The sequence below is a fragment of the Macrobrachium nipponense genome, chromosome 8, assembly GCF_015104395.2.
Source record: "Macrobrachium nipponense isolate FS-2020 chromosome 8, ASM1510439v2, whole genome shotgun sequence".
In the NCBI taxonomy this organism is placed as follows: domain Eukaryota; kingdom Metazoa; phylum Arthropoda; class Malacostraca; order Decapoda; family Palaemonidae; genus Macrobrachium; species Macrobrachium nipponense.
The window spans coordinates 31,338,316-31,363,670 of NC_087203.1; the positions used below are offsets into that span (position 1 = coordinate 31,338,316).

Below are 25,355 nucleotides of genomic sequence, written 5' to 3' on the forward strand. Positions count from 1 at the left end.
TGCAGTTACCTAAGACGAAAAGAAGGGAATAGTCGTATGACCTATCCCTCTTCTCGACTTTGGTTATGTACAGTACTCATACTGACAAGCTATTAAGACGAAGTAATGATTGCTCTGGAACAACCGAACTAAGTCCACAGCATAGTTCGTAACTGACTCGGGCGCTCTGACAGCTGCCGACTGACTGGTTCGGAATCAGTAGAGGCAAGTTGTCCAAGCATCCGGGTAAGTCACGTGACCTTCGATTTAAGAGTTATGCTGAGAGACCAAACAAATAAAATATTTGTTAGTCACCGATGCTGGACGGCGCGGCGATGATTCTCTTAATGCATAAGCTCAAAAGGCGAAAGTCAATTGCCTTCAAAAGACCGAGGTCCCTGATGGCAAGAAAATCTCATAGACGTTGAATCTCAGCTTAAGGAGAAACAACACTATGTGACGTTGAAGACGAAGGTAGGCAATGAATGCAACCTACGTCTTCCAGCTGAATCGAGAGAAGGAATCTCAAGATTCTAAACCTGTGCTTACAAATGACTGAAAACGCTAACCGCCATTTCATTGCTGTCCGTTGTGCAATAAAAGAAAGCGGGGCGTTCTTCAGTAATGAAACACAGGGGAGAGCCGCTTGAAGAACTGCTTCTCATGGGCTGAACGTTTGGAAGTAGAGCTGGCAGGTGTGGGAGTAGGCGATGTCTTTCAATACATCTGCTAAGCCGGGGTGAAACAATGAACAATTGTACACCTCCGAATACAAGATATTTTGAGGACAAACTCAGATTCCGCAAAATCATTCGCATTATCGGGATACGATGCAGCAAGAGACTATTACAGAATTCTGTTACCGTGCGGTAACAGAAAGATGAGAGTCGAATAGATATCTCTGTTTAAAATTCTCGCAATACCGAAGACGATGAATACTAGCGTTTTCTCAGCAGTAGATGGTCATTCATGTATGCGAGAATCCCCGTTAATCAGAGACTTAAGTCGTGATTGTTGGGCAGAGATACGGTTGTTATTCAATCAAAGCAGGTGAGAAAGACATAAACAACCGTCTATCTCAAAGCGGCAGCTGATACTGAAATGCCGCGGGCAATTCAATACGCAGTAGCTGTCGCTGACTCGTCATCCTGAGTTGCCAAGTAATCCTTTCCACGAAGGAATGCGTTCGGCTAGAACCACCGAGCATAAAAAGATATGCTCGAGCAATTATATTTAAGCGAAACGAATTTCGGTAAATATAAAAGCTTAAATGGTGTTGTTGTGACAACACCATAAGTATATAAAATTGAAACTGGAAACTCCTGGGAGGTTGCAGGCAACCCGGGTTGCAGTTCAATTAGAATACTTTCGTCTAAGTCGCAATCCGTAGAATAACCAGGATATGCGCCTACCCCTCGGACCATTCAACTGCTTAGCAGAATCAGTTCGCGAGGTTAATATACGTAGTATATTTGTAGGATTCTGAACAACGATCTCCATCCTAAATTCTTTCCTTCAAGAAAACAAAAATAAGGATTGGAGATCGACCACCTTCGTTCTCTATTAAAGAGAGTGAAGGAGAAGTCTTCCTCGAAGGAAAGCTTCAATGGTGAACAGAATACTAAGACGATAGTTCCAGCCAAAACTGGATATTCCCGTCCGTTCTTCTCTATTCCAGGTTGGTCGCCTACTGTGAGATAGTCTTCTTTCAGCAGCAGTCTTCTTCCTAATGCTAGAAATTCCAGGAATTCGAGCATAGGCGAGGTTCCGATTATCGTGTAACATATCGGGGATTCTCGTCTCGCTCACTTTGGACCGTGGTCTCGCCTATGTGTTTGGAGATCGTAAGAAACTCTAACACTGAATGCGCTAGAAATTCCGTAGAATTCTAAGCAGTCTGCGAAAACCCCCACCGTATTCGTCAAACGATATCGGCTGGTGGTCCTCCCAATTCCCAGTAGAAATCGAGAATGGGGGCAGGATCCCTCCTCAACTACGGGGCTTACGTCAGGTAGGACCCGAAGGCCCCCCTCCCCCTGGTAGCGCAGTCCCCAACAAGTGGGATCCTACAGAGAAATCTCTGTAGGATCCTTCCCCTTTCTCTCGTAGCCGTAATGAGAGAGGGAATGGGGGAGGAATTGGATACTCGCTCGCCTTCCCAGTGGAACTAGCAGTTGGAGAAGAGTAGGAGCAGCCATCGCCTTGCGGCGATGGCCTCTCAGAGTCTGGGAAAACGTATCGTCAGGAGAAAACGTTTTCCCGAGGAGGGTTACGAACTCTCACTGTAGGTAAGGGTCTGCCGCCACTGTGAACGTCGTCTTGGTGGGGCTGATCGACACCTGACAGGAGAGAGCCGGATACCGTCCTCCGACTCATTCCAGTCCTCGTCGAGGTCGAAACCTCTCAGGAGGACCGAAGGAGTTATTTAAATACGGTGTCCGAAGACACGTAGAAACGCCGCTGTCGCAGTAGAGGAGGTGGAAGTAGCTTGATCGACCAGGCCAGAACTGAGAGAGCCTTCTTGTCCGGAGACGAGAGACTCTGGTTCAAGACAGAATCGGCAAGCTCCAATCGCGGCATACCCACCGTCGGTTTGGGTTCCCTCTCGGGCCCCAAAACGACTCGAGCAGAGACAGGGCTCTGCTGGTGGGAGCGGCGATCCTTCCTCCCCCATCGTTGTGCTGACGAATCAGTGCAATAACCTGGGTAAAGTTACTCTGAATCTCCGGAAGTTACAGCGTCTTGAGGAGTAGGACCGTCCAGTCCCTCCAACAAGAGCAGCTACCCAGGACCCTCCTCCTTCAGAAGAAGGACCAGCAACAGATCCCTGACGGTTGCCTCCAATCACTTGCGCGTTACGTCCTGGTTGGTCCTAAGACCAACCTGGCACGTGCGGCGTCGTGACGATCGTGAGCGGCGGCAATGGTCCTCACGATCACTGGCCTATATACCTCGCTCTTCCTGGCGTATGCCGAGGAAGTTGAAGGTATCGGAGAGACAGAAACTGACGCACCCACCCCCTCTCCCCCTGACGGTCGCCTCCAATCACTTGCGTACGTCCTGGTTGGTCCTAAGACCATACGTGGCACGATGTGGCGTTCGTGCGGGATCGTGGAGCGGCGCACCTCCACGATCACTCCGACTACCTCGCTGGGCTTCCCGTGTAGCCCGAGGAAGTTGAAGGTAGTGGAGAGACAGAACCTGACTGCTCCCCCCCCGCTGACGCTCGGCGCTGAGGACAGGCGTACGTGGGGGGCTGCAGCCGATCACCAACCCGCGGTGGGGATCGATCTGCAGGATCCTGGCCGTGCCGCTCACCTGTGGCGAGCGGCTCGACTGAGCACGTCGACCCGGTCCCGGTTCCCGTGCGTCAGACGAGCTGCTGCTGGTCACGTATCCGCCCGGTCCCTGTGGGAGCGGCGGTCAGGTGACCTGCAGAGCTCGCTTTCGCCGTGAGACCGGTGAGCGTCCTCGCGGCACGTCAAACGCTGGTACCAGCCGAGGCTGGTACCGAGTCGGTCGAGGGGACCTGGGGGACCTCTCCCAGCCTCAACCCGTGGCCGGTCAGAGACCGTCACGTCCACCCGATGGTACCGGCTGGTCGCTGCGAGAGCGGCCGCTGGCCTGGCGAGAGTCACCTGAGCGGCTCTCGACAGTCTTCTGCTCCGTGCCTCGGTCATGACGCTGAGCGAACTCAGGCGTCTTAAACTTTGGCTGCACGGTCACCCGAAGGAGATCGTACACTCGGAACTTCTCGCGGACGAGAAACCGAGCCGGTACCTGGCTTAGCAGCAGAGCTGCCAAGACCAGGCGAGGGTGTACCAGCGGTAGCCAGCACACCCTTGGTCCCCGTCTTCTTCTTCTCAGAAGGGGAGACGGGCCCCGTTCCCGAAGGAACAGGAGGACCAGCAGAAGACCCCCCCGTCACACCGGAATGTGACGAGCCCTTCGAAGTTCCCGAAGGAGTCTTTCTTAGGGGGAATAACAAAAACCCGGTTACCAGCTGGTCGCTGCGAGAGCGGCCGCTGGCCTGGCGAGAGTCACCTGAGCGGTTCTCGCCAGCCTTCTGCTCCGTGCCGTGGTCTTGGCGCCGAAACTTTGGCTGCACGGTCTCCCGAGGGAGAGCGTACACTCGGGATCTCCCGCGAACGAGAGACCGAGCCGGAACCTGGCGTAGCGGCATCGCCGCTAGCACCAGGCGAGGAAGTACCAGAGCTAACGATACTCCTCTGGTCCCCGTCTATCTCTTCCTTACGGAAGGGGAGACGGGCCCCGCTCCCGAAGGAGCAGGAGGACCAGCAGAAGGACCCCCCGTCCCACCGAGGTGGGACGGGCCCTTAGAAGTTCCCGAAGGAGACTTCTTACTTAGGGGGGGGAGGCAGCCTTCTTCTTCTTTCGGCTTATGGGCTTTAGAAGTCGAAGGGGAAGAGGCAGCAACAGACGAAGACGAAGATGACACCTTCCTCTTCTTCGTCAGCTCACGCAGGACAGTCGTCAGGTCCTCCATCCAGGCCGGAGTCGGGCCTATTGCCGAAGCAACACGGCCCGACTGCACCTGTCCGGAAGGACCTGGGACTGGGGAAGACACACCATGGGCAGGACCAGCATGGACAGGCGCAGGAACCAGGAGCGACAGGAACAGCAACCAGCTCAGGGGCGGCAGGAACAGCGGCAGCGGTAAACACAGAAGGGACAGCCAAGCCAGTAGCGGGAACCACATCAGCGACAGGTACGGCAGGCCCAGCCATCGCCTCGTAGAATCATCGGCAGCCAGCGTGGTACTGGCGGCCGGTCCAGGGGCGAGCTGCTGGAACAGCGGAAGTCTGGGGCAGGCAACACGAAGAAAACACAGGCGGCGGCTGGCATAACCCCTACCCTCGGTACTGCGGCGGACCGGCCCTAGAAGCGGCAGACGGCGTCACCGACACAGCATGGGGAGTGTAGACCAGCGGGGGAAGCAGCATAATCGGCCGTGAAGGTTGTAGTGGAGACCACTCCAAGGTCACCGCCCCAGACCTCGCTAGACTCTTCAGCAGATCGTGGATGCTAGGCACGCCCTGCAGCCGGCAGTGGTCCATACCTGTCCAAGGTCGTCTCCCACGGCTGTAGCACCTGCGGTAGCACAGACAGATTAGTAAGAGGGGTTCCCTCACGCACGGGGGGAGACATGCCCCACCCCGAACGGAAGGAAGACCCCAAAAACAAAATACGAGGAAGCTGAGCGGGGAGGGGGGGGCAGGAAAGAAGACGAAGAATCGGATACCAAGGGAGTCGCGGGAGAGCTTTCCGACGACTTCCTGGCAGACCTTCGCTTCCCCTACCCCCGCACAGCAGTGAAAAGTAATATGAAAATGAAAACAGAATACTGCACTTGCGATTCAATTCATAGAACTTAAAGAGGGGGGAAAATCAATTCCGGTAAGAGCGGAAACTTGATCCATAATAATATGATGCTATCATAAATATATATGAAAATGCTATTTTCACTTTCACAGCAATAAATCGTAAGGATTAATTCCCGGGTAAGAGCGGAAATTGATCCAAAATTAAATTTGATGCAATTAATAAATGAAAATGAAAAGAAAACTGCATTGCGAATCCACTTTCATTGCATTCTATTCATACAAAATAAGAGGCTCTTGCCGAGCGCAATCAAGCTCTCGGCAACGAACACAGGGCAAAAATATAATGAAAAAGAGTACTTACATCTTTCAATTACACACTTTCGCCCAAAATACATGACTCGGCGCGAGTGCGCCCGCCTTCAGGCACCGAGACATAATTCAAGGGTTCAATTCATGAAAAGAGCGGAAATCGCCGTCTCTACGGCGATAGCTCCTGTTGATTCATAATTAAGTAATGAAAATGAAAACAGTGTACTTACAGTTTCATTTTCAAGTCAAACCAAACCATTAGTAGAAAACACAATATAAAACAAAGCATACGACGATGGAGCGGGCAGAGATGACGAACAAACGTCCTTCACACCCGCGGCCGAAAGCAAAAGTGATTCTTCACCTCTCGGGTGCGCGCGGCCGCGCGCACGATCGGGACAAGCAGTTAACTACCGTTCTCCCTTGTTCGAAGCTTACGACCGTTCCAGCTGCCGCTAGCTACTTCCTATTGTTAAAGGACCGAGGGTTTGTATTACGTATCGGAACAAATAAAAGTTGAAATGGTGTTGTCGTGACAAAACCATAAGTATATAAAATTGAAACTGAAAACTCCTGGGAGGTTGCAGGCAACCCCGAGTTGCAGTTCAATTAGAATACTTCTCTTATAAGTCGCAATCCGTAGATTAACTAGGATATGCGCCTACCCCTCGGACAATTCAACTGCTTAGTAGAATCATGTCGCGAGGTTTAATATACGTAGTATATTTGTAGGATTTCTTTGAACAACGATCTCCATCCTAAATTCTTTCCTTCAAGAAACAAAATAAGGATTGGAGATCGACCACCTTCGATCTCTATCAAAGAGAGTGAAGGAGAAGTCTTCCTCGAAGGAAAGCTTCAATGGTGAACAGAATACTAAGACGATAGTTCAAGCCAAACTGGATATTCTCGTCCGATCTTCTCTAGTCCAGGTTGGTCGCCTACTGTGAGATAGTTTCTTCAGCAGCAGTCTTCTTCCCAATGCTAGAAATTCCAGGAATTCGAGCAATAGGCGAGGTTCCCGATTATCGTGTATATCGGGGATTCTCGTCTCGCTCACTTTGGACCGTGGTCTGCGTAAGTGTTTGGAGATCGTAAAACTCGAACACTGAATGCGTTAGAAATTCCGTAGAATTCTAAGCAGTCTGCGAAACCCCCACCGAAATTCGTCAAACGATATCGGCTGGTGGTCCTCATCGATTCCCATAGAAATCGAGAATGGGGCAGGATTCCTCCTCAACGACCGGGGCTTACGTCAGGTAGGACCCGAAGGTCCCCACCCCCCGGTAGCGCAGTCCCGAACGTGGGATCTACAGAGAAATCTCTGTAGGATCCCTCCCCTTTCCCTCGTAACCGTAAGGAGAGAGGGAATGGGGGAGGAATTGGATACTCGCTCGCCTTCCCAGTGGAACTAGCAGTTGGAGAAGAGTAGGAACAGCCATCGCCTTGCGGCGATGGCCTCTCAGAGTCTGGGAAAAACGTATCGTCAGGAGACGAAACGTTTTCCCGCGGAGGGTTACGAACTCTCACTGTAGGTAAGGGTCTGCCGCCACTGTGAACGTCGTCTGGGTGGGTGGGGCTGATCGACACCTGACGGAGAGAGCCGATACCGTCCTCCGACTCATTCCAGTCCTCGTCGAGGTCGAAACCTCTCAGGAGGACCGAAGGAGTATTGAAATACGGTGTCCGAAGACACGTAGAAACGCCGCTGTCGCAGTAGAGGAGGTGGAAGTAGCTTGATCGACCGGCCAGAAACTGAGAGAGCCTTCTTGTCCGGAGACGAGAGACTCTGGTTCGAGACAGAATCGGCAAGTTCCGATCGCGGCAGACCCACCGTCGGTTTGGATTCCCTCTCGGGCCCCAAAACGACTCGAGCAGAGACGTGGCTCTGCTGGTGGGAGCGGCAATCCTTCCGCAAGGTCATTATGCGACGAATCAGCTTAATGACTTCTGCAAATTCCTCTGTATCTCGGGAGTAACCGTGTCTTGCGGGAGTAGGACCGTCCAGTCCCTCCAACAAGAACAGATCCCGAGATAACTCCTCCTTCAGAAGGAGGAACAGCGGCAGACCCCTGACGTCGCCTCCAGCTACTTGCGCGTATGTCCTGGTCGGTCCTAGAACCGTGCCTGGTCCATACGGCGTCATAGCGGGATCGCGAGCGGCGCACCTCTCGCGATCACTCATAGGTACCTCGCTCCTCCCGGTGTAGCCCGAGGAGGTTGAAGGTACAGGAGAGGCAGACCTGACGCTCCCCCTAGCTCGCTGGCAGGACCAGCGTGCTTGGAGGGCTGCTGCTGATCGTCCACCCGCAGTGGCGATCGAGCAGCAGGCCTAGCCTTGCCGCTCGCCTGGGGCGAGAGGCTCGGCTGAGAACGTCGACGTGTCTCTAGCGTCAGGCGAGCTGTTGCTGGTTACCGTCTCCGCCCGGTCCCGATGGGAGCGGCGTCAGGTGACCTAATAGGCTCGTTGTCGCGGTGAGACCGGCGAGCGTCCTCTCGGCGCGTCGAGCCGCTGGTACCAGCCGTGGCTGGTACCGACGACCGCGGGGACCCCTTCCTCGCCTCAAACCGTGGCTGGTCAGCGACCGTCACGTCAACCCGAGCAGCCAGCTGGTCGCTGCGAGAGCGTCCACTGGCCTAGCGAAAGTCGTCTGCACGACACTCGCCAGTCTTCTGCTCCGCGCTTCGGTCTTGGCGCGAGCGAGCTCGAGTGTCAAGACTTTGGCTGGACGGTCTCCCGCGGGAGAGCCGTCCACTCGGTACTTCTCGCTAACGAGAAGCCGAGGCGGATCCTGGTTTAGCGGCAGAACCGCTAGAACCAGGCGAGGAAGTGCCAGTACTCCTCTGGTCCCCGTCTTCTTCTCCTTGGTAGAAGAAAAGACGGGCCCTGTTCCCGAGGGAGCAGGAGGACCAGCAGAAGAGCTCCCCGAATCGCCGGAGCGAGACGGGCCCTTAGAAGGTCCCGAAGGAGCCTTCTTAGGGGGGAAAACCCGGGTTACCAGCTGGTCGCTGCAAGAGCGGCCGCTGGCCTGGCAAGAGTCACCTGAGCGTCTCTCACCAGCCTTCTGCTCCGTGCCGCGTCTTGGCGCCGAGCGAACTCTGGGCGCCGAAACTTGGCTGCACGGTCTCCCGAGGGAGAACGTACACTCGGGATCTCTCGCGAACGAGAGACCGAGCCGGAACCTGGCGTAGCGGCATCGCCGCTAGCACCAGGCGAGGAAGTACCAGAGCTAACCGATACTACTCTGGTCCCCGTCTATCTCTTCCTTACGGAAGGGGAGACGGGCCCCGCTCCCGAAGGAGCAGGAGGACCAGCAGAAGGACCCCCGTCCCACCGGGGTGGGACGGGCCCTTAGAAGTTCCCGAAGGAGACTTCTTAGGGGGGAAGGCAGAACCTTCTTCTTCTTCGGCTTATGGGCCTTAGAAGTCGAAGTGGAAGAGGCAGCACAGACGATGAAGACGAAGATGACAGCTTCCTCTTTCTCCTCTTCCTCGTCAGCTCACGCAGGACAGTCGTCAGTCCTCCATCCAGGCCGGAGCTGGGGCTATTGCCGAAGCAACACGGACCCGACTGCACCTGTCCGGAAGGACCTGGGACTGGGGAAGACACACCGTGGGCAGGACCAGCATGGACAGGCACAGGAACCAGGAGCGGACAGGAACAGCAACCAGCTCAGGAGCGGCAGGAACAGCGGCAGCGGTAGACCCAGAAGGGACAGCCAAGCCAACAGCGGAATCACATCAGCGGCAGGTACGGCAGGCCCCCAGCGATCGCCTCGTAGAATCATCGGCAGCCAGCGGAACCTGGGTCCTGGCGGCCGGTCCAGGGGCGAGCTGCTGGAACAGCGGAAGTCTGGGGCAGGCAACACGAAGAAAACAGGCGGCGGCGGCAACCCCACCTCGGTACGGCTGCGGCCCTAGTAGCGGCAGACGGCGTCATCGACACAGCATGGGGAGTGTAGACCAGGAGGGGGGGGAGCAGCATAAGTCGGGCCGTGGAAGTAGTGGAGACCGCCCCAGACCTCGCTAGACGCTGCAGCAGCCCGTGGATGCTAGGCACGCCCTGCCTCCGCGGTGGTCCATACCTGTCCAAGGTCGTCTCCCACGGATGTAGCACCTGCGGTAACATAGATAGATTAGTAAGAGGGGTTCCCTCACGCACGGGGGGAAGACATGCCCCACCCCGAACGCAAGGAAGACCCCAAATACAAAAATACAGCGAAGAAGCTGAGCGGGGGCAGGAAGGAAGACGAAGAATCGGATACCAAGGGAGTCGCGGGAGAGCTTTCCGACGACTTCCATGGCAGACCTTGCGCTTCCCTACCCCGCACAGCAGTGAAAAGTAATATGAAAATGAAACAGAATACTGCCCTTGCGATTCACTTCATAGAACTTAAAGGGGAAAAGATCAATTCCCGGGTAAGAACGGAAACTTGATCCAATAATATGATGCTATCATAAAATATATATGAAAATGAAACAGAATACTGCACTTGCGATTTCATTTTCACATAAAAAAAAAAAAAAATCGTAAGGATCAATTCCCGGGTAAGAACGAAAATTGATCCAAATTAAATTTCATGCAAATAAATAAATGAAAATGAAAAGAATATTGCAATTGCGAATCCACTTCATTGCATTCTATTATACAAAATTAAAAGGCTCGTGCCGAGCGCAATCACACTCTCGGTAACGAACGCACAGGGCAAAAATATAATGAAAAGAGTACTTACATTTTTCAATTACACACTTTCGCCCAAAATACATGACTCGGCGCGATGCTGCAGCCCGCCCTCAGCACCGAGACATAATTCAAGGGTTCAATTCATGAAAAGAGAGGAAATCGCCGCATCTACGGCGATAACTCCATGTTGGTTCATAATTAAGTAATGAAAATGAAAACAGTGTACTTACAGTTTCATTTTCAAGTCAAACAAACCATTAGTAGAAAACACAATATAAACAAAGCATACGACGATGAAGCGGGCAGAGAGCGATGACGAACACGTCCTTCACACCCGCGGCCGAAAGCAAAAGTGATTTGTTTACCTCCCAGTCGCGCGGCGCGCGACTGTCGGACAAGCAGTTAACTACCGTTCTCCCCTTGTTCGAAGCTTACGACCGTTCCAGCTGCCGCTAGCTACTTCCTATTGTTAAAGGACCGATGGTTTGTATTACGTATCGGAACAACTTCATATTGCAATACACCCCCTGAACACCTGAATATGACAATTTGTCCAAAATTGCATTTTTCCTAACTATACAAACCTGAGGTCCTTTTACAATAGGAAGGTACTAGCGGCAGCTGGATAGGTCGTAAGCTTTCGAACAAGGGGTTCGGTAGTTAACTGCTTGTCCGACAGGCCTCGCAACGGCGCGCGACTGGGAGGTAAACAAATCACTTTTGCTTTTGGCCCAAGCAAAAACTGCAGAGTGAGGGGTGGCATGAGGTGGGGCTATGTGTAAAAGGACCTCAGGTTTGTATAGTTAGGAAAAATGCAATTTTGGACAAATTGTCATTTGTTCCGACACGGCATACAAACCTTCGGTCCTTTTACAATAGGAAGACTCACTTCTTGGTGGGAGGAATCTGAGTCTTTTGTGAACAGACTGGTGTTCGCCCAACCTTGGAAGCCTCCCTGGTCGTAAGAGCGATGAGGGATCCAAGCCTCTGTCCGATTGATCGGGGTGTGCACCGCAGGATCAATGGTCAGACCTCTGGACCGAGTACTAAGAGAGAGGCAAGCGTATCTCTTCGTACCAGCAATGTAAGAACTTGTTCCTGTACAGGAGCAAATATAAAGTCATGGGTTTGACTCTTGTAGGCATCCACTTCCCCCCCTTGTAGAAGGAAGTGGTGGATATTCTGCTCCTATCCCTAGTGAAAGGGATAGGATGGGGCTCTGTCATATAGCTCACCTGCATCTCGTCCTCATCCAGCGTAGTGACGACCGTTTGTGGCCCTCTGCCCACAGGTAGGAGGAAAAGACGGGAAGAGGGAGCCAGTCACTCACTCATTCACACATCCATCCACACAGTCACACCAGGACTCGATGCTGTTTCAGCCTGCGAGGGTCTGGGTAGCTACACAACTTGTTGAGCAGCCACCACGGGTCCCAAGGAAAAGGTATCCAAGGACCTGTGGGCAATATCCCGAAAGTAGAAGGACTTAAGTAAAGGTAGTCTGGTTAGACCAGACCCACCCCTGCCTTCAGGACCTGCGCCACGGAGAAGTTCTTACGAAACGCCAACGAGGGGCCAATACTTCTGACTTCGTGAGCTCTCGGACGGGACGTACGGATGTCGTCACTACCATCAGCTTCATACGCCCTCCTGATGACCTCACGCAGCCAGAATGAAAGAGTGTTCTTGGATACTTCTTTCTTGGTGACCCCGGTGCTAACGAAGAGGCGTCGACACTCAGGCCTGAGGTGTCGAGTTCTCTTCAGATAGCGCCGTAGCGCCCTCACAGGACAAAGCAGCATCTCATCCGCATCATTATCGGTGAAGTCCAATAGGGAGGGAATCGTGAATGACTCGAAACCTGTCGTCAGGGATCGACGGTTTCTGAGTCTTCGCAACGAAGTTCGGGACGAAATCGAGCGTCACGGATCCCCATCCCCCTGGAGTGTCGTACATCATAGGAAAGACCATGAAGTTCCCCTACTCTCTTCGCCGATGCCAGGGCCAGCAAGAAGAGGGTCTTGAGGGTCAGATCCCTGTCTGACGACTCTCGGAGTGGCTCGAACGGCGTTCGAGTCAGACTCCTAAGTACGAGAGTCACATCCCACGCAGGGGGCCTGAGTTCCCTGGGTGGGCAAGACCTTTCGAAGCTCCTCATAAGCAGGGAGATCTCGAACGAGTTCGAGATGTCCAATCCCCTCAGTTTCAGGACGAGCGCCAAGGCGGCTCTGTATCCTTTGACTGTGGGGGACTGAGAGGAGCTTCTCTCGGCGAAGAAAAAAACGAGGAAATCCGCTACCTGCTGAAAGAGGGCTGGCTGAGAGGAGATAGACCCCGTCTACGACACCAACCACAGAAGACGGCCCACTTCCCCTGGTACACAGCTGCAGAGGACTGACGGACGTTTCCAGCCATCTCTGTTGCTGCGCTACGAGAAAAGCCTCTCGTTCGCAAGAGATGGTGGATAACAGCCAGCCGTGAAGACGTAGGGACTGGACTGCTCGGTGGTACCCGCTCGACGTGTGGCTGGTGCGAGAAGGTTGTGCCAAGGGGAATCTCTCTCGGTTCTCCTGCGAGAAGAGCCAGCAGGTCCGGATACCAAATGGCCTGTGGCCATTTGGGAGCCACCAGGATCATCCTGAGATTCGGGGTGACCAGTGCTCGACTGATCACCTTGCGAATCAGGCTGAACGGGGGAAAAGGCATAGACGAAGAGGTTGTCCCACGGGTGTTGAAGAGCGTCCTCTGCAGCTGCCCATGGGTCCGGCACGGCCGAGAAGAACACCTGGAGCTTCCTGTTGTGCCGGGTGGCGAACAGATCCACGACTGGGTCGCCCCCACAGGTCGAAGAGCCTTTCCGCCACGTCCTGGTGTAGAGACCATTCGGTCCCTATCACCTGATCCCAGACGGCTGAGCGTGTCTGCTACTACATTCCTCTTCCCTGGAATGTAGCGTGCCGACAGCTCTATTGAGTGTGCCTCGGCCCACTCGTGCACCTGCCGAGTCAACTGGTACAACGGGAGAGCCACTAGGCCCCCCTGTTTGTTGAGCGTAGGCCACCACCGTGGTGTTGTCGCACATCAACACCACTGAGTGTCCCATCAAGCGGTCCTGAACTCTTGGAGAGCGAGGAACGCTGCCTTGAGTTCCAGTACATTGATGTGAAGGTGCTTGTCGTTCTCGTCCCACACTCCTGAAGTCAGCAACTCCTCCAGGTGTGCGCCCCATCCCTCGGTCGATGCGTCTGAGAACAGCTGCATGTCCGGGGGTGGAGTGCGCAGAAGGCACTCCTCTTAAGAGGTTCCTGTCGTCCAGCCACCAGGCTAGGTCCTGCCTCACCTCCTGTGTCAGTGACACTGGAAAGCTTGGTGGATCCGTCGCCTGCGACCAACTCTCCTTTAGTCTCCACTGAAGAGACCGCAGGTGAAGACGCCCGTGAGGGACTAATTCTTCGCGTGACGACAGGTGGTCCGATACGACTTGCCATCGCTGAGCTACCTGTTCCTGCCGAGACAGGAACTGGTTGGCTGCCTCCCTGAATCTGCTGATCCGCGAGTCTGCGGGGAAGACTCGCCCTGCTACCGTGTCGATCAGCATACCCAGGTACTTCATCCTCTGCTTGGGCTCGAGATCGGACTTTTCGAAGTTCACAACGATCCCCAGATCGCGACAGAACTCGAGCAGTCGATCCCTGTCCTGTAGCAACTGCGAGCGGGAGCTCGCCAGGACTAACCAATCGTCGAGATACCTCATCAGACGTATCCCGTGCGAATGGGCCCAAGCAGACACCAGAGTGAACACTCGCGTGAACACCCGTGGGGCGGTTGAGAGACCGAAGCAAAGTGCCCTGGTACACCGTCCCGTCGAGGATGAAGCGGAGGTACTTTCTGGAGGACTGATGAATGGGTATTTGGAAATACGCATCCTTCAAGTCCACTGAAAGCATGAAATCGTTCTCCCTGATGGAGTCGAGCACTGAGCGTGCCGTCTCCATCGTGAACCGGGTCTGGCGAACAAAACCGGTTCAGGGGAGAGAGATCTATCACCGGGCGCAGCCTCCCGTAGACTTTTCCACCAGGAAGAGTCGACTGTAAAAGCCCGGTGACTGATCCGTGACGATTTCTACAGCTCTCTTGCTCAGCATGGTCTTGATCTCCTGTCTCAATGCTACGTCCTTCGATGACCCTGGAACGTACGACTGCTGTTGGACCGGGTTGGAGGTGAGGGGTGGCCGAGATTCGAAGGGTAATAGATATCCCTCCGAAGGACATCTACAATCCAGGTCTCGGCGCCGTAGCGCTGCCAAGTTGCCCAATGGCTGGCCAGGCACCCCCCCACCCCCCCACTCCGGCAGCAGGTGAGGGGGAACGCCGTCCTAGCGTTTCCCCCCTTTCTTCGACTTCTTCCCAGAGCCTCCACGGGAGGAGGAGGGCTGGGAGGAGGGCTGGTTACGGCTCCCCTTGGTAGAAGTCGAAGAAGACGAGTCTTTCCCCAGGGCTTCGACGCAGCTACCGTCTTAGCCACCGAGAAGCGCTAGCCGAGCTCTTAGACTTGGCCGCAGTCCGAGGCTGCCCAGAAGCCTTCGAGACTGCCTGGTGAACCAGACGGTCACTGTCGTCAGTGCGCCGTCTGTCCACCGCAGCGTCCACCATCTCTCCTGGGAAGAGAGACGTGGAACTCCGTAAAGGTCCGTTGCGAAGTCCCAACGCCGCTTCACGCCCGCGGCCGCCCTGGAAACCCGAGTAAGGACAGCGTCCCTTCGTCGGAGAACCAGGTTGGCCCACAGGTTCACCGTCTGGTGGGCAAGGAAGGAGATGGCTCTTCCTCCAGACTGGCAAAGTCTCCTGAAGGCCGAGTCATCTTCGGGAGAAATTCCCCCGGAGTTGGCTGCGACCTTAGATACTGTGAGGGACCACAGATCTAGCCAGGAGACGCCTGGAAAGCTGCCATGGCGGTAGATTCCAGGCCGAGTGCCTCTTGCTGCGAGAACCACAGGTTCTCGGACAGGAGCTGCTGCAGAGACACACCCGGAGTCAGCCATGGCTAACTCGGGTTCACCTGTTTTGGGCGGCATCGGGTCTTCAGATGGCACGTAAAAACGCCGCTGTCGCAGCAGAGGAGGTGGAAGCAGCTTGCTCGACCTGCCAGACTTGAGCGAACCGTCTTGTCCGGAGACAAGCGATTCAACCTGGTCCAGCACTGAGTCCGCAAGCTCAGAACGCGGCAAACCCACCGTCGGTCTGGGTTCCCTCTTCGGGCCCCAGAACGACTCGAGCCGGGACGTGGGCTCGGATGGTGGGAGCGGCGATCCTTCCGCGAGGTCGTTGTGCTGACGAATCAGCGCAATAACCTCGGCAAAGTTCCTCTGGATCTCAGGAGTGACTGCGTCCTGCGGAGTCGGACCGTCCAGTCCCTCAAACAGGAGCATCTCCCGAGACCCTCCTCCCTCAAGGGGAGGAACAGCGACAGACCCCTCTCGGTCTCTCCAACCACCTGTGCGTACGACCTGGCTGGCCCGAGAACCGTGCCTGGTACGTACGACGACGTGGTGGGAATCCTGAGGGGCGCACCCCTCACGATCACTCCCTCAAATACCTCGCCCCTCCCGGTGTAACCCGAGGAGGTTGAGGTATGGAGAGGCAGACCTGACGCTCAGCTCGCTCGCTGGCAGAACCAGCGGGCTTGGAAGACTGCAGGCGATCGCCAACCCACGGTGGCGATCGAGCTGCAGACCTAGTCGAGCCGTCTCGCTGTGGAGAACGGCTGGACCGAGAACAGCGGCCCCGGTCTCGTGTGTCAGAGGAGCTGGTGCTGGTCCGACCGTACCCGATCGCTCTCTGTGAGAGTGACGTCAGGCGACCGGCGAGCTCCACTGTCACGGTGAGATCGGTGCGTATCCTCACGGTGCGTCAGTTCGCTGGTACCAGCCGTGGCTGTTGCCGGCGAACGGGGGGGGACCTCTTCCCAGCCTCAGCCCGTGGCCGGTCATGGACCGTCACGTCCGCCACCCGGGTAGCCAGCTGCTGCGCGCGAGAGCGAGAGCTGGTCTGGTGAGAGTCGCGTGAGCGGCTGTCACCAGTCTTCCGCTCCGTGCCGTGAACCTGACGCTGAGCGGACTCAGAGGTCTGGTTCTTGGCTGTACGGCCGCTGTTAGGCGACCGTACACTCGGTACCTCTCGCGGAACGAGAGGCCGAGACGGACCCTGCTGCTGTGGCCGAACCACTGACAGCAGGTGAGAAGTGCCGGTGTTAGCCGGCACTCCTCTGGTCCCCGTAGTCTTCTTCCTTGCGGAAGAAGAGACGGGTCCTGCCCCCGAAGGAGCAGGGTGACCAGCGGAAGAACCCCCCGTCTCACCAGAGCGAGACGGGCCCTTAGAAGTTCCCGAAGGAGACTTCTTAGGGGGGGGGAGGCGACCTTCTTCTTCTTCGGCGGGGGAGCCTTAGAAGAAGAAGGGGAAGAGGCGGCAGACGACGACGACGACGAAGAAGACGATGAAGACGACGACAACACCTTCCTCCTCTTCTTCTTCTTCTTCGTCAACCTCCTCAGGACCGACGTCAGATCTGTCATCCAGAGCGGAGCCGGGGCTGCTGTTGCCGAAGCAACAGGGCCCGGACGCACCTGTCCGAACAGATCAGCATGGGCGGAGCAGCGGCGCCAGGAACAGGAACAACATCAGCAGGTGCAGGCATCACAGGAACGGCAGAAGAGACAGCAGGAGCAGGTACAGGAACGGCAGCAGTGGTCAACGTCACGTCCGTGGACAGCAGCTGGGCAGGGTACGGCAGGTACGGCAGACTGTGTAGGCGGTCCAGATGGGCGGACCAGCGGCACAGACATCCTAGGTACCGGTGGGAGGTCCAGGGGCGAGCTCTTCGGGCACACGAAGTCCGGTCGCGGCAGCACGGCAAACCCAGGTGGCGGCATCACACTCCCCCGAGGTACGGCGACTGGCCCCTGCACCGATGTAGTGGGTGTCACAGAGACCGCGTGCGGGGTGTACACCAGGTGAGGAGGTGAAGCGTAGCCGGGTGTTGTAAGGGTCGTGGTGGTGGTCGTGACCGTAGCATGGGTGACCGCCACGGAGCCAGCGAGATGGTAGAGCAGCCCCTGGACACTCGGCACGCCCTGCAGCCCCAACGATGCCCACACCTGTCCGAGGTCATCCTTCGCGGCAACCGCACCTGAGGAGGCAAAAGTCGGGTGATTAGGGGGATCCTCTACCCGTTCGCGCGAAGACGAACGGATAGAGGACCCAGAGTACAACTCGACGTCAGGGTATCTAGCGCCCTCCTCCACACTCGACAAGTCAGGAGAGGAGAAGGACCTAGACCCCCCCCGAAGGGGAAGGCGCGATACGTGGAAGTTGAGCGGGCGGCAGGAAAGAAGACGAAGTGTCCGTCACCAAAGGAGTCGCGGGAGAGCTTTCCGACGACTCCTTTGCAGGCCTTCGCTTCTTCCTGCCCTCATACAAAGTCCACTGCGCCTCCGACCAATATTGCAAACATCACATGGCTCGGCTCGGGTGCATTCGCGCCCCCGACACCGAGCACACAAAATATGAGGGTCTATCTCCGGGAAAGAGCGGAACTTCCCGCATTTACGCCCTTCGGTACCCGGGCATAGTCTCCGTGGGGTAGCGAGGCGAGGAGATTCCATCATTAATCAATAACACTTCAAATAATATGAAAAGAGAGAAATGATTGTACTTACAATGAATTCTTTCATACACAAACACAACCATATACTCAAGAAAGCAAACGACGAGATGCGGCAGGAGAGCGTCGAACACACACGTCCACTCGCTGTGAGGCCGAAAGCAAAAGTGGTTTGTTTACCTCCCAGTCGCAGCCGCAGCGCGCCTGTCGGACAAGCAGTTAACTACCGAACCCCTTGTTCGAAAGCTTACGACCTATCCAGCTGCCGCTAGTACCTTCCTATTGTAAAAGGACCGAAGGTTTGTATGCCGTGTCGGAACAAAGCCCGATTAACAACATTAATTTGGAGTGGGGAATCAAAATCTACTCGGCCCTCCACTGTACCAGTTGTCATCAATATAATTGAGTACGCGGGTCAGTCTCAAGTTCATTTGTCACTCTCCAAACTAATCTCCCATGTGTGGCCTTCTAAGCCTCCCATATGTGGAGGGAAAAACTCCCTGCACCTCTACCCTAAGGTCAAAACTCATTGAGTGCGGGAGGGATACAAACCTGTTTCCTCTCAGCTGGCTATGTGCCTCACCTGAGTAGAGGAAAAACTGAAGACCTCCCATGTGGCTCTCGGCCTCTCATGTATGGAGGGAATCTGAAGACCTCCCATGTGGCTCTCGGCCTCTCATGTATGGAGGGAATCTGAAGACCTCCCATGTGGCTCTCGGCCTCTCATGTATGGAGGGGAAACTGAAGACCTCCATGTGGCCTTAGGCCTCTCACGTACGGAGGAGACAACCATGTCCATCGGTGCGTCTGCGACGGCGTCGTCGATCGTAGTGATGTCCTCTCTTGTAGTGTTGTACCTGCCTGTCTGTACTCTGCCTGGTTGGCACTTGGAAGAATACCCTCAGATAGACCCAGACATGTTCTTTCCTATCTGTCCTAATACTTAAAATCCTCTCGTGATATATCATATCATGAATACCTTATACATATTCCTAATATTCGCTCCCTACTCTAACAATAACTCAGACAGCAAGATTGTTGGGTTTAAAAATAGAATTTAGGCCAAAGGCCGAGTATTGGGACCTATGAGGTCAGTCAGCGCTGAAGGGAAATTGACAAAGTTTGAAAACGTGTGACAGGAAGAAAAACCTCTGTTGCACAATGAGTCCAGTGTTAGGAGAGCGTGGAAAATAGGATGAGAGAATATGAAATCAGAAAAAGTAAAGAGAGAGAGAGAGAAAGGGGAGAGAGAGAGAGAAGAGAGAGAGAGAGAGAGAGATGAGAGAGAGAGAGAGAAATACAATCGTCTAGGATAAAGAGAATATAAAAATCAGGGGAGAGAGAGAGAGGAGAGAGAGAGAGAGAGAGAGAGAGAGAGAGAGAGAGAGAGAGAGATTACAATCGTCTAACATCTCCACCTCCGTAAATTGCACCCTCTTCTAAGTTAAAAGGGTATTATCTTAACGATAATATACTCGTATAACTCCGTACAGCTATGAACAACCGAACGAGAACTTGTTGTTAATGCGATCGACTCCTATAACAACATCACTTTATTGTATTGATCAGCGTGTGACAGTAATCGAATCCGATAGCAACATCCGTTATTGTATTCATCCGCGTGCGACGGTAATTACTGTATTCATGTTATAAATGCAGCTGAAGCTAATAAGGCAAAATTACGTGCATCAGCAACCTGGACAGAAGTCCCGAGCTTTTGTATGAATTCAAACGCAGCCGTGGTAAAAGAAACTAATAGCATGAAAGAGCTCATTACTGTTGTTTTTTACACAGACAAAGGATTAATAAAGTATATAAAGTGTAAGGTTCGTAATACCTATGAAAACGAGTGAAAAACGAACGGAATCCTAAATTTAACGCCATCTAACCCGAGGGAAAAACTAGTTTCCAATGAGACGTATCAGTCAAATTTTGGTCTTAAATTACATCGTAAGACGAACAGTATGACTTCGTTCCATAAGTTAAGTATCCAGATATTCATTAATATGCTAACTAGGGACAAAAACATTAGCCGAGACCAAGTGATATGGTTGAATCTGGAGCCAAGGAAAAAAAAAAAAAACAGACTAGCCGGCATCCTTGTCTGTCTAAGCCACACCTCCTTACAATAGTGCTGTTTGACGACAAGCTAGTGTAATTGTAATTTAATTGAAAAGTAATAAAATAATATTTAAAGGTAATTAAATTAACTTTATTAGGCCTAATATTAATTTCAGTTGTCATTGTAATTTGATAATACGACTGGTAATAATTTGTAACTGTAATTGACATAAGCGCAATGTAATTACTGACGGCAATAGTCGGTTAAACGTATGAAGACGTCATACATACGAATTCCTTATATCTGATATCTGATTATACGCCCCAAGATAGATACCTCATTGACTATGTTAAATGTCAACATAGTTGAACACACGTCTTCTTCAAGACGTTTGTACAAACTTGGCATAAGTGAGAGTGTTGTTACGTTAGTCATTTTAGGCAATCAGGAGAGAATGAGATGGATACGGCGACGCAAACCCGTATTCGTCATCCGCCGATTCCAGCGTGAATGACTGCCGAGTTAGTGTTTATACTACGCTAATATGATGATACATATAATAGAATTATAATGCTTTAGTCGGACAGAATCCGATCTTCATTCTGTTCGATTACATTCATATTAAATATCCTCAGATCGGATTCTCGTTTGTTTTCAATTACACCTGTACTGAATTATCCGAAGTCAGAATGCCTTGAGCCTACAGCGTTAGCCAATATAAAAATAACTACCGATATGTTGTACAGCTAATACTTTAGGCTAGGCTAGGCTACTGAATATGCATACGATATATCATCGTGAACACTAGGCTAACCGTAGTTAATTTTATTCGATTTCTCTCCATACTGAATATCGTAAGTCAATATGCATTGAACGGAGAATTAGTTGATATTAACAATTATCGTATCGTATAAGTAGAGGAAAGTAACCTTAAAGACGAAGGAGCATATCTGAAAGACCAACCATGGCCTAAAAGCTTCGGATGCAAGGAACTCTAAGCAGGAAAAAGCCTAAAGATGCTCTAAGGACACTGTGCCTCTATAAACTACTTCTTTTAATAGAAAACCGACCCGAAGAAGCCTGCACTTCTCTTCCTAAGCTAAACACTATGTAGCCTATTATCCCTACTCGTCTGTATCTGACCTAATTTTTTCATCATCCTGAGAACTTACACACCGAGGGAAGGGGAATCTGCTGCCAACACTGCCTGCTCTGCGCCAGGGGGGACGGCGGATCCTGCCCTGTGGGCTTGCAGATCCCCATAACCCCCAGCACCGGTTAGGGCTGGTTCTGGAACAGGCAGGGGAGCTGGAAAAGAACGATTAGTAATTTCAGTATCCCTATTGCTCGATCTATCCTCACTTAATCTTGACATAAAATCGGTAACAGAGATGTCATACTCGATGTCAGCCTACTCTCAAGTCTCTTAAAGAGCACTGTCTCTAAGTCTTTATCTTGATCTACGTTAGTCTCTTCCTGCCTACACTTACTTCTTAATACGAGACCTTTCCTACGTTTGAGATACCCTAACATCTGGTCCAAAGACCACTCCTGACATTCCAAACATCTGGTCTTTACATTATATTGAACAGGCCTACAATTTACGCATAAGGAATGACTATCGTGTCATAGGGTACTCATCCTTTTCTTGCATTGTTGGCAAAGACGATACGTTGTTGAACTTCCGCTCGTCGTTTTCTGTGATGTCGTGGCCGAGAATGCAGTAGTCGTTGTCGTAGCTTGTGTTGTTTCTTCCTTTGCAGAATCAATGTCTGATGACAAGGTATTAAGAGCGATCCAACCGTAATCCAAAGGGATGCGTAATTCGTCACCAAAATCAATCAAATCAAAGGTGCAAATGAAGGCCGGGCAAGACCAAAAAGGAGTTCGCTGTGGATACATCTGTACTCCACCGCGAACGATAAGTGATTGACGTGAGAGGGCAGGTGTGACCGGCCCGTGAGGCAGGGCTATCAGCGGTGGGCTGGTAACTAGGTAACGAGGGTGTTTGCCAGGAGATTGGCAACACTGATTGTTTATTTTAACCAAAGATTTGGTAAATTTTTAATAAATGATGGTTCGGGCTGGTAAGTGACCAGGGCTTATTCAGGTGTTCAGGGGGTGTATTGCAATATAGAACTTAATAAAGAAAATCGGAGTCGTTCAAATCTTCGGGGTACAGGATTTTTTTTCTTTCTTGGCGGGACGGTTGTTTTCCGAGATGATTGAAAACTTTCCCCTTTTTTCAAAAGTCCGACGGTGCCTTCATTACAGTCCTTACACAAGCCACTAAAATCACCCAGTAGGCCTGTTTTCATTAGATAAATAATGAGCGATCGTTCATCGCGACACAAAATGTAAATGTCTTCCAGAGTGACGGGAACGGCGGCAGCGCAATCCACATGTGAGGGACACAAAAAATTATCTACAGAAGAAGACATGGTAATTATGATCGTAGCACTGTACAAGCTGAGAAGCAGGAACAGACTGAGGGCGAAAGGTCGGGCATGGTCAGGCAAGGTCCGTTCCAGGTACTAGTAGTTATCTTGGCGGACGGATTAAGGGCCAAGTAGACGGAAAATAAATATCGAAGAATGTAAAAAATATGAAGGTCCTACATATTAGTTGGCCAAGGATAAAAATATCAAAGAATGCAAAAAAAAAAAAAATGTATCTCCTACAGATTAGGTGGGCAAGGCTAAAAATTTTGATCAATGTAAAAAAAAAAAAAAAGTGGAGCTCATACAGATTAGTTGGGCAAGGGTAAAAATATCGAATAATGTAAAACAAAAGTGGAGCTCCTACAGGGCAAGGGTAAAAATATCGAATAATTAAAAAATATCGAATAATGTAAAATAAAGTGGAGCTCCTTAAGATTAGTTGGGCAAGGGTTTAAATATCGAAGGGAATAGGCGGACTAATACCAACAGGATGGCTGCCGTTTGTTTTGGCTTTCATGTTGTTGCATGTTCGGGTTCGGTTTGGGTCGGTACCGTGGGTTCGGTTTGGGTCGGCTTCGGGATGTCTGTGAGAACTACTTATCTTGGCGGAGTGATTAAAGACCGGGCAAAATGGTGTTACACGGCCCGGACAACTAAACTGTAATCAACCCGAGTACTTTTTCGAAGGGTGGCCAGCCGTGACCGTCGGTGAGTTGGGCCAGTCCATGTTGTTTACCCTAGAGTAAGATCAATAAACGTTACATAGCCTCTTGCCAGAACATGTCGGGCTTGCCAAGAATCTTTAAAAAAGCGGATAAGGAGCGAAACGCTGTTCCGCCACGGCCTTACTGTGGGGTCTAGGCTTCAAATTTAATGTCGGTTAGTGGTAGCCTAGGCTAGACGTTTTACATGTAGGATAGTCTTTCAAAACTTCGGCAATGTAAAGAGTCCTAGGCTAGCCTAGCCTACATCAACCTTGAATGCAGAGTAAGGGGTCAAACTTTTGTATTAAGGGTCAAAGGTCTGGGTCTCAAAACCGGGAATTGAGTTACGTGCGCCGCGAAAGTCCTACGCCGCTTCCCCCCCACCCAAAAACCCCGGTTTCCCAATGGATCCCCCCCTTTACCGTTTGACGTTTTTCAGGCTTTAATTTTACTGGGTCAATTACAAAAAAGGGCCAAAATCGTCATTCTCAGCTATTTTTTCCAGCGAAAATCGATCGTCCCCGGATATGTATTTACATATCCGCGGACAGATCCTACAGCTCCCAAAACTAGGGGAAACAACCGAGGTGGAGGCCATGGGGTTAGGGAGACCTGGGGACTCGCTTGTACTTACCTAGTAACATCTAGGTACTTCAGTAATTCCATGATAAACCTACCTTCTACGGGAGTATTACTCCAAAGGTCGGTCATCAATTCTTTCATCTTCATTTTGAAAGCAATTCTTCAACGCTTTTCTTCACATTAACACGAAAAGAAAGATGTTTTGAGAAACACGTTTCACGTTTGTTACAATTTACAGTAGTAGTAGTAGTAAGCGGTATATCCCTCTGTAGTCTGTAACGGCTCCCTTGCTTGTTGTATTCTTCCTTTGTTTGTGTTTGTTTGAGTTTCTTCTTCTGAAATACCACATTACTTTTAGAAATTCTATCCAATTTTCCACTTCTTACCCCAGTAGAACTACCAATAGGAGTGTATTAGCTACCAATTCCTCTTTATTTTCCTGATATGGTTGCTGCACAAAACTTTATATCTATTTCTAATCTTATTGTATGGTGGACAGTAAAGTAAGAAATGTTCTAGATTTTCATTTTTTTTCCTCACAACACATTTTGTATCTTCCCCTTTTATCTTATTTCTATCATTTAATCCTAGTGTACCTAGTCTGGCCCTAATGATCAGCATTGTTTTTTCAGTGTTGTCATACCAGATTTTTGCTCTTATGTTTTCTTTATATTTCCTGTAGATCTTAACGTTGACTTTTCATTAATTTCTTTCTACCATGTTTTTCTGTCCCAGTTGTTCATTATCTCTCTTAACTGTCTGTCTTTAACTGCTTCAATTTTACTTAAATTTATATTTACTACTTTCATATATTCTTTTACTTGTATTATCTAGGGGGATTTCTATTACAACTCTTCGACGTTGTTCAGCTAAGCCTAGAATCTCCCATCACTTAATTTGTATTTCTTGCCTTAATTTTAACATTTTCTTGACAACTCTCCATGTGCTAGTCGTAATCCATTAGCATCTTATTAGATTCTTTCCATGAATGTGCTGCAGGGTTGATATAACGTGAAAACATATGGAATCACTAAACAGAAAATATGGTGGCATGACTGAAATTATAATGGAAAATCTACATATTCGGTAAATCCGATATGATTTTAAGTCATGACGAATAATATATTTACATATTATTTTTAACTTTATATCTCATGGAAGTATAAATAATGTATCAAAGCCAAGTCTAATAATTACGCAAATATTAACTCTGATCCTATTCCTTTAACTTAAATATCAACAAACCTTTTAGCTGGAAAGAGTAATTTTTCATAACTAGGAAAATAAAATTGTAAACATGATTCCAAAATTGCAGTGGTAACTTTCTCATAAATAACATTTATCCTCTAGTGTATGGTACACTAAGGATCGGCTTTTAGATCATTTATGTCTGTACCTTCTTGTTACGGATGCGCTGAATGTAGGGATTGGAGATGAAATTTGAGGTATACTTAGCTATATAAGCAGATAAATTGGTGATCACACAAGAATTACACAGAAAGGCACGAGAGTGGCAAGAATCTCTTGAATGGGTTGGTGTGATGGTGAATTATGACAGAACTTAGGCTATGGTGTCCAGCAAGAAAGAAG

At 51.2% G+C, this 25,355-nt stretch overlaps 1 protein-coding gene across 1 annotated transcript in view; it reads right to left on the bottom strand.

The window, feature by feature from the left end:
• The window catches only part of LOC135222636 (nucleolar pre-ribosomal-associated protein 1-like), a 307,212-nt gene extending 283,196 nt beyond the window's left edge, over window positions 1–24,016 (bottom strand). Inside the window, exon 1 of the mRNA XM_064260767.1 lies at window positions 23,861–24,016. Within this exon, the coding sequence (XP_064116837.1) occupies window positions 23,861–23,912 (52 nt within the window). The 5' untranslated portion in view covers window positions 23,913–24,016. The remainder of the gene's footprint in view (window positions 1–23,860) is intronic.
• Window positions 24,017–25,355: the final 1,339 nt, after the last annotated feature.